The sequence below is a fragment of the Hypomesus nipponensis genome, chromosome 23 (assembly GCF_054491055.1).
Source record: "Hypomesus nipponensis isolate SF chromosome 23, ASM5449105v1, whole genome shotgun sequence".
Taxonomy (NCBI): Eukaryota; Metazoa; Chordata; class Actinopteri; order Osmeriformes; family Osmeridae; genus Hypomesus; species Hypomesus nipponensis.
Window position 1 is genome coordinate 11,205,001 of NC_140383.1, and position 15,323 is coordinate 11,220,323.

The 15,323-nt window shown below is 48.7% G+C and overlaps 1 protein-coding gene across 1 annotated transcript in view; it reads right to left on the reverse strand.

Moving 5' to 3' along the window:
- Positions 1–8,809, reverse strand: part of myo16 (myosin XVI) — a 72,570-nt gene extending 63,761 nt beyond the window's left edge. Inside the window, exons 1-3 of the mRNA XM_084689740.1 lie at positions 8,560–8,809; positions 1,415–1,485; positions 859–1,002 (exon numbers count right to left, since the gene is read on the reverse strand). Of these exons, the coding sequence (XP_084545866.1) occupies positions 859–1,002; positions 1,415–1,485; positions 8,560–8,797 (453 nt within the window). The 5' untranslated portion in view covers positions 8,798–8,809. The remainder of the gene's footprint in view (positions 1–858; positions 1,003–1,414; positions 1,486–8,559) is intronic.
- Positions 8,810–15,323: the final 6,514 nt, after the last annotated feature.

The window sequence follows — 15,323 nt, forward strand, 5'->3', positions numbered from 1 at the left end:
TCTCTCCGTCTCTTTCTCAACATCTCTCCCTCTCTTTCTCTACATCTCTCCCTCTCTTTCTCCACATCTCTCCCTCTCTTTCTTCACATCTCTCCGTCTCTTTCTCTACATCTCTCCCTGGAATACCATGTCTAATATCAATTGTACTTCAGGCAGAAATGGCGTCTGGCATATCCGTTTGACACGCACAGCCCCACACACTACTGTCCTCCATGGAACTCTGCTCTGGGGAAATATTTTTGCCACCCCCACCACTCACTCACTCACTCACTCACTCACACTCTCTCTTCCAAGCTCTTTTTTTCCCTCCCCTTCTCTCTCTCTCTCCCCCCCACACTCTCTCTGTCTCTCCCTGGCAGCACTTCAATCACCACCTCCTCCCAGCTGGATGACAACCCCACCGAGGTGGTCTGCAATCACACTGGACCTAATCAGGAGAACCGACCCCAGAACTCAACCCAGCCCCCATGGAGCTAATCATCTGAACCAGATCAGGCCTGGGCCCGGCCCAGCCCAGACCAAGCCCAGCCTGCATCCCTAGTGTCTGGGCTGGTCCCAGCCTCTCCTCCCCTCCATCTGGCGTGGCTCCTACCCCGGGTCTAATCAGCAGAACCACAGACCGGGCCCAGAGCCCCTCTGACAGAACCACCACAGGACTGGCCCAGTCTCCACAGGGCCTCATGCCTTTGAAGCTTCATGTCCCTATTTTTACCATCAAGATGGCTGGGAGTGGGTTACAGCGTGTGTGCGCGCGTGTGTATGTGTGCGTGTAAATATGTGTGTGTGTGTGTGTGTGTGAGCACACGTGCGTGTGTGCGCGTGCACGTGTGTGCGGGAGTCGAGTGTGTGGAATCTCACCAGCAGCAGCAGCAGCGCCATGTCGGCGTGGTCACACACACACGCCACGTGCAGAGCCGTCCACAGGTCCTCGTCCTGCAGGTTGACGTTCAGCCCCCGCTCCACCAGCAGCTCGGCCGCAAAAACGTTGTCATGGCGAGCACACTATGGGATGGGGAACAAAAAATCGATACTTCATTTGTGTTTATGTGACCATTGAATTGGTCGGTCCATTCAATTTGTCCATGTTCAAGTTGAGGTTCATCAAGCTGGTTAATTGGATGCGTGTTTGAACTGAGCGTCGAAGACATTTATGTAAACATGCAATATTTTGCTGGGCTTTAAACTATTAGTGGGGTGCTTGTGGAAGACTGCTGATAGCAGCAGTTGTAACAACAACAGCAGACAATAGGCACTGTATGTACAATGGAAGGGAATGAATGAGGCTTGATTGGTGTCAGTGCATTTGTGTGTGTTGGAGTGTGTGTGTGTGTTTGTGTGGGTGTCTATGTGTGTTATTGTTTGTGTTCAACTGTGAGTGTGTGTGTGTGTGTGTGTGTGGGAGAGAGTGTCTCACCAGATGAAGGAGGGACCCCCCTGAGGAGGCAGGTGTGTTGGGGTCTGCTCCCTCCTTTAAGAGATGCAGCACTAAGGAACACAGAGCGAGAGAATTACACACACACACACACACAGTGTACACACACACACACACACACACAGTGTACACACACAAACGGTTAGCCTCTGCTTCCTGCTGTACTGATATACTGAGCCCCCCTGTCCTTGGATTGCCCTTGAGGGACTCACTGTGTGTTGACACACACACATGCATACACACTGGCACCAGCCCACTCCCATCGCACCGCGTCAGGTGCACTCAGCTGGAGCACCCTCACACACTGACAGAGATCAGCTGTCTAAAACACTCTACACACACGCGCGCACGCGCGCACATACACACGTACGAACAGACATTGTGTTCAGCAAAACAGATCATCTTGACTTTCACACATTTATTTCTCAGCTTCACGACACCGGTGAATGAACGGACCTCTGAGTGATGGAAACACATATACAGCTTTCCGGAGGGGAGAGAGGAAACGGAGGGAAGAGGAGGAGAGGGAGAAAGCAAGGGCGTGTACAGTTGAACTGTGACTGGGATGGAGAAATGGAGTCAGAGGGTGGAGACAGAGAGAGAAAACAGGGAGAGAGAGAGAGCGAGAGTGGTTTGATTCTGTTTCCTGCATCAACAACATGACTGAGTGGATTGGGGGAAAAACACGGGAACGCTTCACACCAGCAGTGTGTCCACTGTCACCCAACAGACATGCATACAGTATAGTACAGTGCACATACACACACTCCAGATGTGACTCCCAGCACAGTTAGCCGTGAGGTTAGTAACCATGACAATTACTGTGGTGACAAGTCCATCTCATGACCATCATCGATGACCCCTGTGGTGCAGTTGAACTAATGGAGTCATGATCTAAATTGATGTGTGTCTGTCTAATGAGCACACATGCACAGACACACAGACACATTCTCTGGGCAGCTGGAGTGAGTGGAAACAGTCGGGCTGGACCAGACACACCCCAGTTCCATCATTTCTGAGCTTGCCTGCCTACCTGCCTGCCTGCCTGCCTGCCTGCCTGCCTGCCTGCCTGCCTGCCTGCCTGCCTGCCTGCCTGCCTGCCTGCCTGCCTGCCTGCCTGCCTGCCTGCCTGCCTGCCTGCCTGCCTGCCTGCCTGCCTGCCTGCCTGCCTGCCTGCCTGCCTGCCTGCCTGCCTGCCTGCCTGCCTGCCTGCCTGCCTGCCTGCCTGCCTGCCTGCCTGCCTGCCTGCCTGCCTGCCTGCCTGCCTGCCTGCCTGCCTGCCTGCCTGCCTGCCTGCCTGCCTGCCTGCCTGCCTGCCTGCCTGCCTGCCTGCCTGCCTGCTTGCCTGCCTGCCTGCCTGACTGACTGACTGACTGACTGACTGACTGACTGACTGACTGACTGCTTGTCTGTCTGTCTGTCTCTCTGTCTGTCTGTCTGTCTGTCTGTCTGTCTGTCTGTCTGTCTGTCTGGCCGGCGCTGCCTTCCTCAATTAACCAGCATGTTACATGAGAAGCCCCTCAATAACAGGCACCATTCAGTGCTGTTGATCTTGCAGGTTTAGTACGCTCACACAGACACACACAAACACACGCACAATGTCTACTCTCCCTCACATACACACCCATATATCAGTCATTAGTGTTTAATGGAGGTTAAATGGTTGATGGGAAACGCACCAAAGTCCATCAACGTGATTATCCCCCCCTCTCTCCTCAATCCCTTGCCTCTGCCCACTCTTTACCTCTTAATAGGCATCCTTGGGATCCCTGGGTTTAGAGCCGAGATTAAACATAGAGGTAGGTTTAAATTAAATGAAGAAGCAGATTTTGTAGAAGGCAGCCGTTTAATACAGTTTTGTAATTTTTTTATCAGTAGTCTGGGCAGCCCAATGTGTCTGACCACCCATCAGTCAGTGTCGAATGGGTGGGGGGACCTGACAGACTGCAGCTACAAAGAGGTCAGAGGTCAGGAGCTCTGACCCCAGAGTGGGCAGACATGGAGACAAGCTTGACCGTGTGACCAGTGGACAGGGTCAAGATTGGTCGATCTGTCAGTACACCTCACTGTTGTCTCTACTGTTGGACCATTTGTCAGCACTGACCGGCTGTCTTCATTTGCCTGTATGCTGTTCAATAAGGCAAGGCCAAGCGTGTTTAGAGAAGGTGAATCAGTTCATGCAATACAACTAACCCTAACCAACAGTTAGAGGAGAGAGAGCAGGAGAGAAAGTAAGGAGGCGAGGTAGAGAGGCAGAAAAGCAGAGAGGAAGAGAGGGGAGTGGGTGAGGAGCAGAAAGAAGCAAGCCATCATTTGGGGGCAAAAACTGCAAAACAGCTGTCAGCACATACTATGTGGAGTTTCTATAGCAACCAGATTGGAGGGAGGGGAGGGAGGGAATTAGAGAGATAGGCAAAGATAAAGAGAGAGAGAGAGACAGAGAGAGAGAGAGAGAGAGAGAGAGAGAGAGAGAAAGAGAGAGAGGCAAAGAGTGTGTGTGTGACGTAGAGAGAGAGAGAGAGAGAGAGAGAGAGAGAGAGAGAGAGAGAGAGAGAGAGAGAGAGAGAGAGAGAGAGAGAGGGGGGATTGAAGACAGAGGTTGTAGGACCACAGTATCACCCTAGCACCACCCCTCTGACCAGCATCAAGACCTTGAGGAACACCACCATTCCACCGCCCAATCAAAGAATGACGTCATCTTTCCCATCAGCACATTCCAAGTAGGACCACAGCTTAGAGACAAGCCTCCAGCTTCACAACCGCAGACCAAATGCTACCAGATGTAATGGGTGTGTGTGTAAGAGAGAGAGAGAGAGAGAGAGAGAGAGAGAGGGAGAGAGAGAGGGAGAGAGAGATAACTTTTATTAGACCTCATCAAGCCACACTTATCTCTCTTGCATAACATAGTCATTGCATAATGGGCTATCAGGTAGCCTCTCCAGCCTGACATCTGTAGCTGCCTGTGTGATGTGTGTGGCTGAGTGTGTAGCTAGCGTCTGTAGCTGTCTGTGTGTGGCGGAGTGTGTAGCTAGTGTCTGTAGCTGTCTGTGTGTGGCTGAGTGTGTAGCTAGCGTCCGTTGATGTAAGTGTGTGGCTGAGTGCAGGCTGCAGTAGGTACCGTGTGCTAGTACTGTTATTTCCAGATACTTGCATCATCTGGACAGTTGATGCTCTGTGTCCCTCCAATCTCCTTCCGTCTCCATATCTCTGTGCCATCGCCCTCTTCTTTCAGCATCAAGCTTCCTCATATCCAGGAAACTGTACTTCCTGAAACATGACAGCTTACCCACCTAAACCGGTTCCGCATTCTATCACTTCCTAACCCCTCAACGGCACCGATACAAGCCTCATGCATGTTTCCAATCTGTTGTAAACGATTCTGTCTCTCCTCTCTTACTCCAACATTCATAGCCGCCAAAGACCCGTGCACTACCCATGTTTCTGAAATGAGCTGCTGATTCCTCTCCCTCGGCCTTCTAGAACAATAAGCCCCTTCCTCTCTGTCAGCGCATCGCTGAGACCAGGAGGTTTCCATCATGGGTTTTGTCAGATAGAAAGGCCCTCTTCGTCTTCCTATCGCCAGGGGACAGGGTCCCAGTTGTGTGCTCCCTGGTGAACCCTGTCAGTGAAGCCTCAGTAGGTGACCTACTGATGGAATGCACTCAAATTCTATCCATTAAAACAGGTCGTTGTTGCCGCATTACTCTCTTGCTGTACCTGTTTCTCTCTTTCTTTCTTTCTTTCTTTCTCTCTCTCTTTCTTTCTCTCTCTCTCTCTTTCTTTCTCTCTCTCTCTCTTTCTTTCTTTCTTTCTCTCTTTCTCTCTCTCTCTCTCTCTCTCTCTCTCTCTCTCTCTCTCTCTCTCTCTCTCTCTCTCTCTCTCTGTCTCTCTCTCTCTCTCTCTCTCTCTCTCTCTCTCTCCCGTTATGTTCTGTAAAGTGGCTTTAGCCTGGTGTGACAGTAAGACATGACCATTGCAGAGAATCCAGGGAGGTGGATCGATATGTGGTTGTAATAGCCATGTCCCTGAAAACACACACTCAGACACACACACACACACAAACACACACACACACACAGTGTGTGTGTGTGCCTGTACTTGCCGATCCAAATAGATGGGGCCAGGAGGGAGGTGATCTGTCCTGCGGACAGACATATTTTCTATCTCAACATGGAATGATGTTTCCACAGTGTAACTGCATGTCTCAGTCGACTCACACATATGCCTGTGCAAACACACACACGCACACACATCCTACACAATGTTCTGTCTGAAAGAACAAAAATAATTCATACAGCCCATCATCTCTATCTCATCATAAAAATCTAAATCATAAAATCAAATTTCTGTCTGATGGCAACTGATTGTAACATCGAATGCCACCTGTGACACACACACACACACATACTGTACACACACCCTTCCCATGTAATATTCTAGGTGATCATTGTGGGATAGCCCGGGATGGTGATGTGAACGAATCACCAGCTGTGTCTCTGTGAAGGGAGCCGATGCCCATCTCACACACACATACGCACATGTACACACACACACACACACACACAGATCTCCGATGGAGTTTAGAGACGAGTCTAGAAAAGCAATTTCACCAAATGTCACCCGGCATGCAAGCCTCCAGTTTACATACGGCAGTGAGGAATGGAGGAAATAGGACCGGGCGACCTCACATTCTTTTTTCCCTCCTGCTTCTTCTCATCCTCGTTCAGCTCTCTTACATCCTCTCCCAACTTCGCAATCCTTCATTTTTCTCTCTTTTTATTGAGTTTTGTCATCCTTTTGACTCCCCCCTTCCTTTCTCTATCCAATTCCCCAGAGCCTTCTCATTCTACTTCCTCCCACTCTTTTTAGTGTGCTCCATGTGATCTGCTTCGCCACATGGCTGATAACAGAGCATGTGGGTGCACGCGTGCGTGTGCACGTGTCGGTTGGGTGTGTACATTTGCGTGTGTGCTTGGGCGCGTGCGCGTGCGTGATGTGGCCCAATGAGTTATCTCTGATTACTCAGCTCCTCTACAGCAGTGTGCCTATCGGAGAATCTGAGCCCCAAGCTGTTCCAGGAACCAACTATAATTACGACAGGTACGGAGAGACAAAGAGGCCACGATTCACACGCTTTCAACAGCTAATGAGGCGCAAATCGAACGTGTTGCTCTCTTATCTCTGATTGTTCAGCTACCCTCAGTGTATTTTCCATTCGAAAAAACAAACAAACAAACGACGCTGGACATAAAAAAAAAAAAAAGAAAACACTGAACACAAATAATGGGATGAAGGTGACACGAGAGCCCAGGCTTGGCTCTGCTCTCTGCCTGGCACAGCAGCAGTCATGGGATACGGTTTGGAATCCGTCCATTGCTCTCATTTCATGACCAGGAAGATGGAGCAGATAAGGAACATCCGAGGAGTTATCGGCCCGTCGTCTCCATTCACCTCCCTCTGTCAGAAAAGAGCGGGCCCGACTTCATCAACACCCTGGCGGACAACCCCCCCAGGGAGAAACAATTGATTTCCTTTTCACACCTCACCCATCTTCCCCATTTCCTCTCGTCCAGGGCTCCTACCTCTTCAATCCCCCCTCTCCCCTCATCCTTCCAGTTGAGCTGCTCTTCCAGGGATGTGGTCAGGGAGGCTTGGTTAAGCCACAAATGCAAACCCCCCATTTGCAGTCCCAACCCGCTAAATTATCCCATCATGTTTCTCTCTCCTCCTTATCCCCGGTCACTGCCTTCCCATTTCCCCCTTCCCCTCACCCCCACCCTCACCCTTACATGCTAACTTCTTCTCTGTTGGCAGAACACTGCCAATGGTATTTTGTGTTGTTACTTCCCTGTGGGGAGAGGGAGCCTGAGAAAGACACAGGGCCCTGTATTGTACCACTGACACTGTGTCCGACATTCATTCACACGTTTGGCCTGTTTGTCGCACCTACCAAGGAGAATGTCAATTCGAATGTCAGTTGCATCTGTCCATGCACGCAAGCCAACACACATATGCACCGGCATACGCATGTTTTGCCGTTACGGGAAGAAAAAACGGTTCATGTCTGTACACACGCAGTTACAAGATAGTGACTGTGACAGAAGACAGTTACAAGGGACTTTCCAGTTGCTGCACACACAGGCCTAGGACCGGTATTGTCTGTCTGGACTGCAACCTGGGCCCTCATGAAACATGCCCCCAGTGTTTAGAACGAGGATACACGTCCGCTCATGCTGTATGTATTGTCTTCATAATCCACCCAGCACAAGACACAGTAGCCCAAGCTGCCTCACAGCCAGGGGGCGGAGCACCTTAAACAGCTCTCTGCTCCCCGCTCAGACAGCGAGCCACACGGCTTCGAACTCCTTCGCTAATTAGCATCTCACTTCACTAAAGCTGAGCTGAGGGAGCGAGAGAGGCACGCACACAGAGACAACGTGAGAGTCAGCCAAGCGCACAAGTATTTCAGTTCAATAATTGTCTTTTGCACCCACACACAGGCGTGAGAGGGCAACGCGGGTGGAGCGACGCCCCGCGGAAGACCTGGACTCGTTACTAGTAATTATTTTATTTTGAGATTAAAATACACTTTAGTGCTGTTTCACCGTTTTCTGTCTACTGTATTGTAATGGTCACAGACCCTTGGATCTCTCTGTCCCCACTGCAGCATGCACATGCAATATTATGCACCAATGTCAACACATTGCAATCATTTTCCATAGCACTGTCAGGACAGTTTGCCCATTATCACAATTTTCCAGGTAAAAAATACTGAGACTTTGGGTGGCTGAATACCCTCATCTCCATAGCTGATACTAGAAGAAATCACAGCACTTAGTAATCGCCTGCTTGTCTTGGATGACCCGGTCTTCATTAAACAACTTGTCAGTCATCCGGAACGTTGTAGGTGCAGTCTTTCACTTGAGTTTGTGTGAGAGCACAAAAACTGCGCCAGCTAACACAGCTGCGCACACACACACACACACACACTCGCACACATGCACACACACGCACAGAAAGAAGTACAGACACACGAGGATGAAAGTCAAAGAAAGGTGAATCTATAAAGGTGTGCATGTGTGAGACTGGAAAGGCTCTCACAAATGCACACACACGCACACACACACCTTCTTTGTCATCGTGGCGTATGATGGCGTCCTGGATGACATCACCGAGACTGAAGCGAATGCGGAGCTTTTTCCTGGGGCCAGGGGGTGGGGCTCGGGCCTTGACTCCGCCCTGCTGGCGCTGCACACTCTTCTCCCGCTCGTAGTACGCCCTAATTTGGTCGCAGCGCATCCTCCTGACCAGTCGCTGGCGCTGGCCAATAGGAAGAGACTCCAGAAGACACTGGTCTATCTCCATGTTCTGACGGAAGACGTTACATAACTGGAAACAACCTGTTAGAAGGAAGGGAGGGGTAGTTACATATCAGCAAGACACCAACATTAAGACAAGCAAAACATTGTGTTTCAGAAAGTGAGAGAAACCTTCACACAAATACACACTGTCACAAGAATAACCCAAGACTCCAGACCGGTAGGGCGCACTTGGATGATGAAGCACACTAGCGCTGACTGTTTCACCTCGAGGCAAGAGTGTGTGTGTGTGTATTTATAATGAAGTACACTGGCACCATCTGTATAACCTCAAGGCGAGTCACAATGAAGAAAGGGCTCTGCTTTGTGTCTCTCCTCTCCTCTCTCCCCACGGACTGAAGCAGATCTCATGACTGAGCATATTTACTATAGCTTTCTCTCTCTCTCCATTCTGTCTCTCTTTTTCTCTTTCTCTCCGCTCCGTCTCTCTTTCTATCTCACTCTCTCTTTCATTGGAATGTGGCCAGGACTGAGGCTCTTATTTACACTCAGCAGTCTTATTATGGTATGTCAGCCTTATTCTGGTCTGCTGCTGTAACTGACCTACTGTAGGACTCCCTGAATGTAGAAAGCTGGTAACCCCGCCCAGACCTAGAGTTAACTGGTACGAATTACAGTCTGCGTGTGTTGGTGTAACGTATGTTTCTGTGTATACATGCATGCATGTGTGTGTGTGTGTGTATGTGTGTGTGGGTTTGTAAAAGCAATGATAACTTCAAGAATTCAGGTCAGTGATGGCCTACAGGGGTGTAGAGGAGGTTCAGGAAGCCTGGCTCTGTAGATAAATTAGAAACGCTGCTTTTTCTCTCTCTGACTCACTCCTCTCCGCTTCTCTCGTTTCCCATCTCCGATTGACACAGTACCCACACACACCAGCAAGACACAGTTTTCAGAAATCTCTCTCTCTGTCCTACAGACACTCTCTTTTTCTTCATCAGCGTTGTGTTTGATGTATTGTTGTTTACAGAAGCTATTAGATGCAGGTTGACAACTTGTGTCTTCTGTCATGACCTGTTCAGCATTAGTTGGCAGAGTACATCCTTACACACACACACAGGTTTGTTTTACTATCTTAGTGTGGACCAATTCACTTCCAATTCAAAATATTGCTATCCCCAACCTTTAACCCCTAACCTTGACATTAACCCTAACCTTAACACTGTAATTGTTACACTAACAGTCTAACTCTAGCCCTAAACCACCTAACCCCCCCCCCCCCTAGAAAAAACAGTTTACTGTAGTCTTTTGGTTCCCACATGGGTAGTTAAACAAGACGACACACACACAATAACACACATTGTCCTTGGACTGTGACCACCTGTCCAGGTAGATAACTGTAGTATGCTGATGTTAGGGTTTCAAACACAAGGGTTTATTGAACATGAGTTCATTAAGCGCATCTGTAGTGCAGGTCTCAGCCAGGGCAGAGCAGAGCTAGTGGTCAGAGCTTGTGAGCTGTGCAGCTGGGGGTTGGGGGAGGTGGGAGGGGGGCAGTTACAGAAAACAATGAAGGATGAAGGAGCCAGTAGGTTTGTGGAGGGAGAAAGAGGCTAAAAGGGGTGTGTGTGTGTGTGTGCATGTGTGTGTTGGGACAGCTAGCACAGCATGTGGTATGTGAACCAGAGGTGAACTCACCAAGCCCCCAGCAGCTCAACACTGTATCTCTGTCTCTACTCTCTGTGTCTATGTCTCCTCGCCTCTTTGAAAGAGACCGAAAGAGGCTCTTTCTGTCTCTCCTTACCTCACTCTCTCACCACATCCTTTTCATCTCCTCTTTCATCGGCGTGCCGCAACCTGTCAAACGTTAATGCAACTTCATTTGTCCTCCCATCTCCACGATACCCCTCTCCTCCGTCACGCGCTGCCTTCCCCCCCCCTCTCTCCCCTCTCTCTCCCTGTATCCCACTCTCTCCCCCCCCCCCTCACCTTAAATCCCCTCTACCTTTTCACCACGCGCTTACCTCTTTTCCTCTCTCCTCGAAGGAGGAGACAGCTGGGTTAGGTTTATGACAGACTCATGCGGAGCTCGTAACTGGCTTTATGGTTGCGAAACGCACGTGATGAGCTCCCATTAAAGAGTCCTGACTCACACACACTCAAACGGCGTGCACGCACGAGCCGTACGCGCACACACACACACACACAGATTCAGAACACCGGTTCATGTACTTGTCATCCTTGTAAACCATGCAGCTGGAGACAGTGTCATGCTGTCTGACCCATAAACACATGTTATGTGTCGGATGACATGTTTCATTGACGCTGACACAAAGGTTGATGTAGCGCTGACCAATTGCTGTTAATTAGTGTTTTCACTCTCTGTCTGCTCAGTAATAATGTATATATACTTTATATATATATATATGAAGAGAAAGAAGATGGAGGGTGGTCAGAAGGTAGAGTGAGCTAAGCAGTTCTGGTTGAGAACTACAGCTGCCATTGTCACACCGCCAGTGATTCATCAACTGTGAAGCATCTCACATGGGCTCCAGTTAATAACACTAGCAAGTGGCAACATTTCACTGTAAACCATAATACACACACAGAAACACACACACACACACGCACACACACAAATACATCTAGAATGTATATATGGCATATATAACTCTCAAAATCCAACCAGTCACCCTCAACCAGAAACCAGGCAGCCATTTATGAATCTTACCCCAAATTGTGGTTTCTCCTGCAATGGTAAAGGAACACCTGTGCTTCCGTCTCCTAGTGCATGTCAAAAAAGGTGGGCCCATACACACACATGTGCACGTACACACCAATATAATGCATGTCATCGTTAAACTGGCCCTTTTTGGACTCTACCCTTTTCTTTGTACCTTGTAGACAACTTTTTCTCCCCCCCCCGTGTCTCTTTGTGTCCCTCTTTCTCTCCATTCTGTTGGTTCACCTTCAGCCTGGGGATCTAACCAATCTGTATATACTCTCATCTTCCGAATAAACGTACCGGTACGTTTATTTTTTTTACCCGAAAATACACCCGGTACATTCTTATTTTGGACGGTACGTACATTTTTGGGGGGGAAAATCGAGACATAATTTTAGAAAATTCAATGCATTTTTTTGGGAAGGGAAGATAAATTTGAACTCTTTGACGTGAAAACGTTAGCTACCTTAGCTAGCTAGCTACTGGCAAGTAGCTTACATTAGTCAACGACATTAGCTACCAACTGGTTGTCAGTGCAAGCTAGTAAATGTTAGCCAGAGCCTCATTATGGCTCTGATGTTAGCTCGAGCTACTGTACACTCACATAACGGTTCACATTCTGCACACCAGCATGACAGTCACAACCTAAAGACAACGACCCTTTCATCGTCAAATACAAAATCCCAGGGCATTTACTTCTTTATATTTTGCAAACTCAAGTAAAGTAGATACTTTGAAGGTTTAACTAGTACTGGTGCAAGTTCAGGATTTTATGCCGCACAAGACGCGGAATATGAGGTGCTGCGAGATGATGTCATTAGGAATATCACAGCACCTGCAATTGTGCTGCGTGGCAGTGTCTAGTTTGTTGAGGTACCGTATACCAGTAGTCATGGCATGTTTGTTAATTGACAGATTTGTAACTATGTATTTCCAAGTTACAAGCATTGAAGTATTTTCCTAGCACTGCTTTATTTGGTAGTGGTTGTCACGTTGACTGTAAGCTGTTTAAGGAAAAGTGATAGTACATGTATGTTTGTAACTAGACAGCCTCTTTTTTTTACTTTGTAATAATTAAGTATGTCCAGTGGTTTTCATGTTATGTTGCAGTCATGTTGACTGTAAGCTTTTGAGGAAAGGTAACCATATATTTGTAACAGCCTCTTTTTTGAAAATTTCTAATAATGATTATGTATTTCCAAACTACAAGTGTTGAAGTTTTTTCCTAGCAATGGCATATTTGCTGTCCATTTATATTCCTGATTGCAAGTGACAGTAAAAGATGCACACTTACACTGATAGGAACACATTTTGATCGCATATGGACACAGTTTGCGTGCTGATTTGGCAATTTTCCGGGGGGTACTTTTATTCCGGGGGGTACTTTTATTCCGGGGGGTACTTTTATTCCGGGGGGTACTTTTATTAGATTTTGAGGATTTGTCCGGGGGGTACTTTTATTCCGGGGGGTACTTTTATTCAGGGGGGTACTTATATTCGGAAGATAAGAGTAACCAATATTTACATGTACATTTAGTCATTTAGCAGACGCTCTTATCCAGAGCGACTTACAGTAAGTACAGGGTGAAGTGCCTTTCCCAAGGACACAACGTCATTTTGCACGGCCAGGAATCGAACCAGCAACTTTGGATTACTAGCCCAATTCCATAACCACTCCCAATATAGCCAATTGAAGACACACACACACAGTCATCCTTTGTGACAGTCTCTTTCTTTCACCACTCACTCCATCACAGATCTCTCTCTCTCTCTCTCTCTCTCTCTCTCTCTCTCTCTCTCTCTCTCTCTCTCTCTCTCTCTCTCTCTGTCTGTCTGTCTGTCTGTTTGTCTCTCTCTCTCTTTGTGTCTCTCTCTCTTCTCCCTTTCTATGTCCCAGGAGCTTTCTCCCTAACCCTTGGTCATGCACTATCCGTCCTTTTATCTCTCCCTCTCTTAAGCATTCTCATCCACCCTCCTCCTATCTTCCCATCTGTCCATCACATATCCAAGCCTGTCATTCTTTTACTCTCAAACTCAACCATTTATTATTTCTCTCTCTCTTTCATTCTGTCTCTCTCTTTCATTCTCTCTCTCTCTCCCTCTCTCTCTCTCATCTCTTGCTATCTCTAACCCCCCTCTCTCCCCATCACTCTGTCTCTGTCTCTCCATCTCTGTCTGTCTGTCAGTCACTATAGTAGAATCACCCAGACTCCCTAGAAAGCCTCCTGATACCTGCCGCATTCACCAGTCAACTTCACACAGCTGCAGTGTGCTGCATCACGGACACACACACACACTCACACATACACACACACACACTCACACATATACACACACACACTCACAATGACCGCATACAATATAAAAAATGAATTACACATTTCAAAAACTCACACAGTCCCTCTCTCCCAGACAAGCGCACAGACATACTCATAGCAGATAGTATTCAGTAAAATGACAGGCAGCGATACCACCTGCAGTGACTGGGTCTGGTCTGAGAGGCTAAAATGACAGAGAGAGTTAGCTTCTGCAGAGAGAGCGAGAGAGAGAGCCAGCTCGCTGAAACACACAATGTCGGCAAACCGGTGAGCTCACACCACAAGAGCACACGCAACGGCACACCTCCCTGCACACACCTCTGCAGACGCACTCTCTCCCAAACCCACACGCGCACCCACCTGCCCCACGCTCAAACACGGCAAAGACAGCAAGAATGACAGAGAGAGAGCGAGCGAGCGAGCGATGCGGTGGATGAGAGCAAATAGAGATAACCCGACGTTACTTACAGCATTTGATAAAATGGTAGTGGGACATGTTCTCTCTGAGGAAGCAAACACAAGCGATAAGTCAGTCAGGCGGGGAGGCAGGCAGGCATTCAGTCAGCAAGTCAGTCAGTGAGAGGCAGCCACAGGTTCCAGCTCTCTCCAAGACAGAGCAGCTGTAGTAAAGCGCCTGCAGGCTGCATAATTCATGGTCCTTTCCACACCGTCCTCCAGTACCGCTGTCTACATTATTTACTCAGCATCGCTCAGGTTGCAGCACACACACACACACGCTCGGGGGTCTCGGGCTCACACACACTGTATCGTGGAGATGCAGCTCTCCTCGCCGTTGGCTGGATAACCGCCACACAACCTCTTCCCAACCATGACCGGCACACGTGCTCTGCTGACGTCACTGACTGGCAGCCGGCTCAGCCCCGCCTCCCACCCTGACACACCCCCTGACGCAATGCTTCCCTCTGCTAACGCACATGCGCGTGCACATGCACGGGTTGACGTGCCTGGCACTCTCTCACACACACACACACCTTCATCTCTCCCCCTGCCCAGTGAAAGGGCGTAAATCATGAGTGTGACTTTGCGCTGAAGATAAGCTGGAGGAGAGAGAAAGAGAGTGAGTGTGTGTGAAAGAGACAGTGTAAGAGAGAGAGTGTGTGAGACAGAGAGAGAGAGAGAGAGAGAGAGAGAGAGAGAGAGAAAGAGAGAGAGAGAGAGAAAGAAAGACTCACACACTCTTGAGAGAGTGTGAGAGAGTGAGAGAGTGAGAGAGAGAGAGAGAGAGAGAGAGAGAGAGAGAGAGAGAGAGAGAGAGAGAGAGAGAAAGCAAGAGAAAAAGCGAAAGGGAGAGCAAGAGAGACAAGAACAGAAGCATACAGGAAATGGGAACGACGGAGATGGATGCGAACGACAGAGCTCAATGAAAAAACCAAGGCGGGATTCAGAGAAGGACAGGATTGACTGACAGAGGGAGGTAGTAAGCAGAGCAGTAAGGCGAGATAGGGGAAAGTAAGGCAGCGGTAGAAAGCCAGAAAGAGCGAGAAAAGAGAAGGGGGTAAAGGGAAACCGAC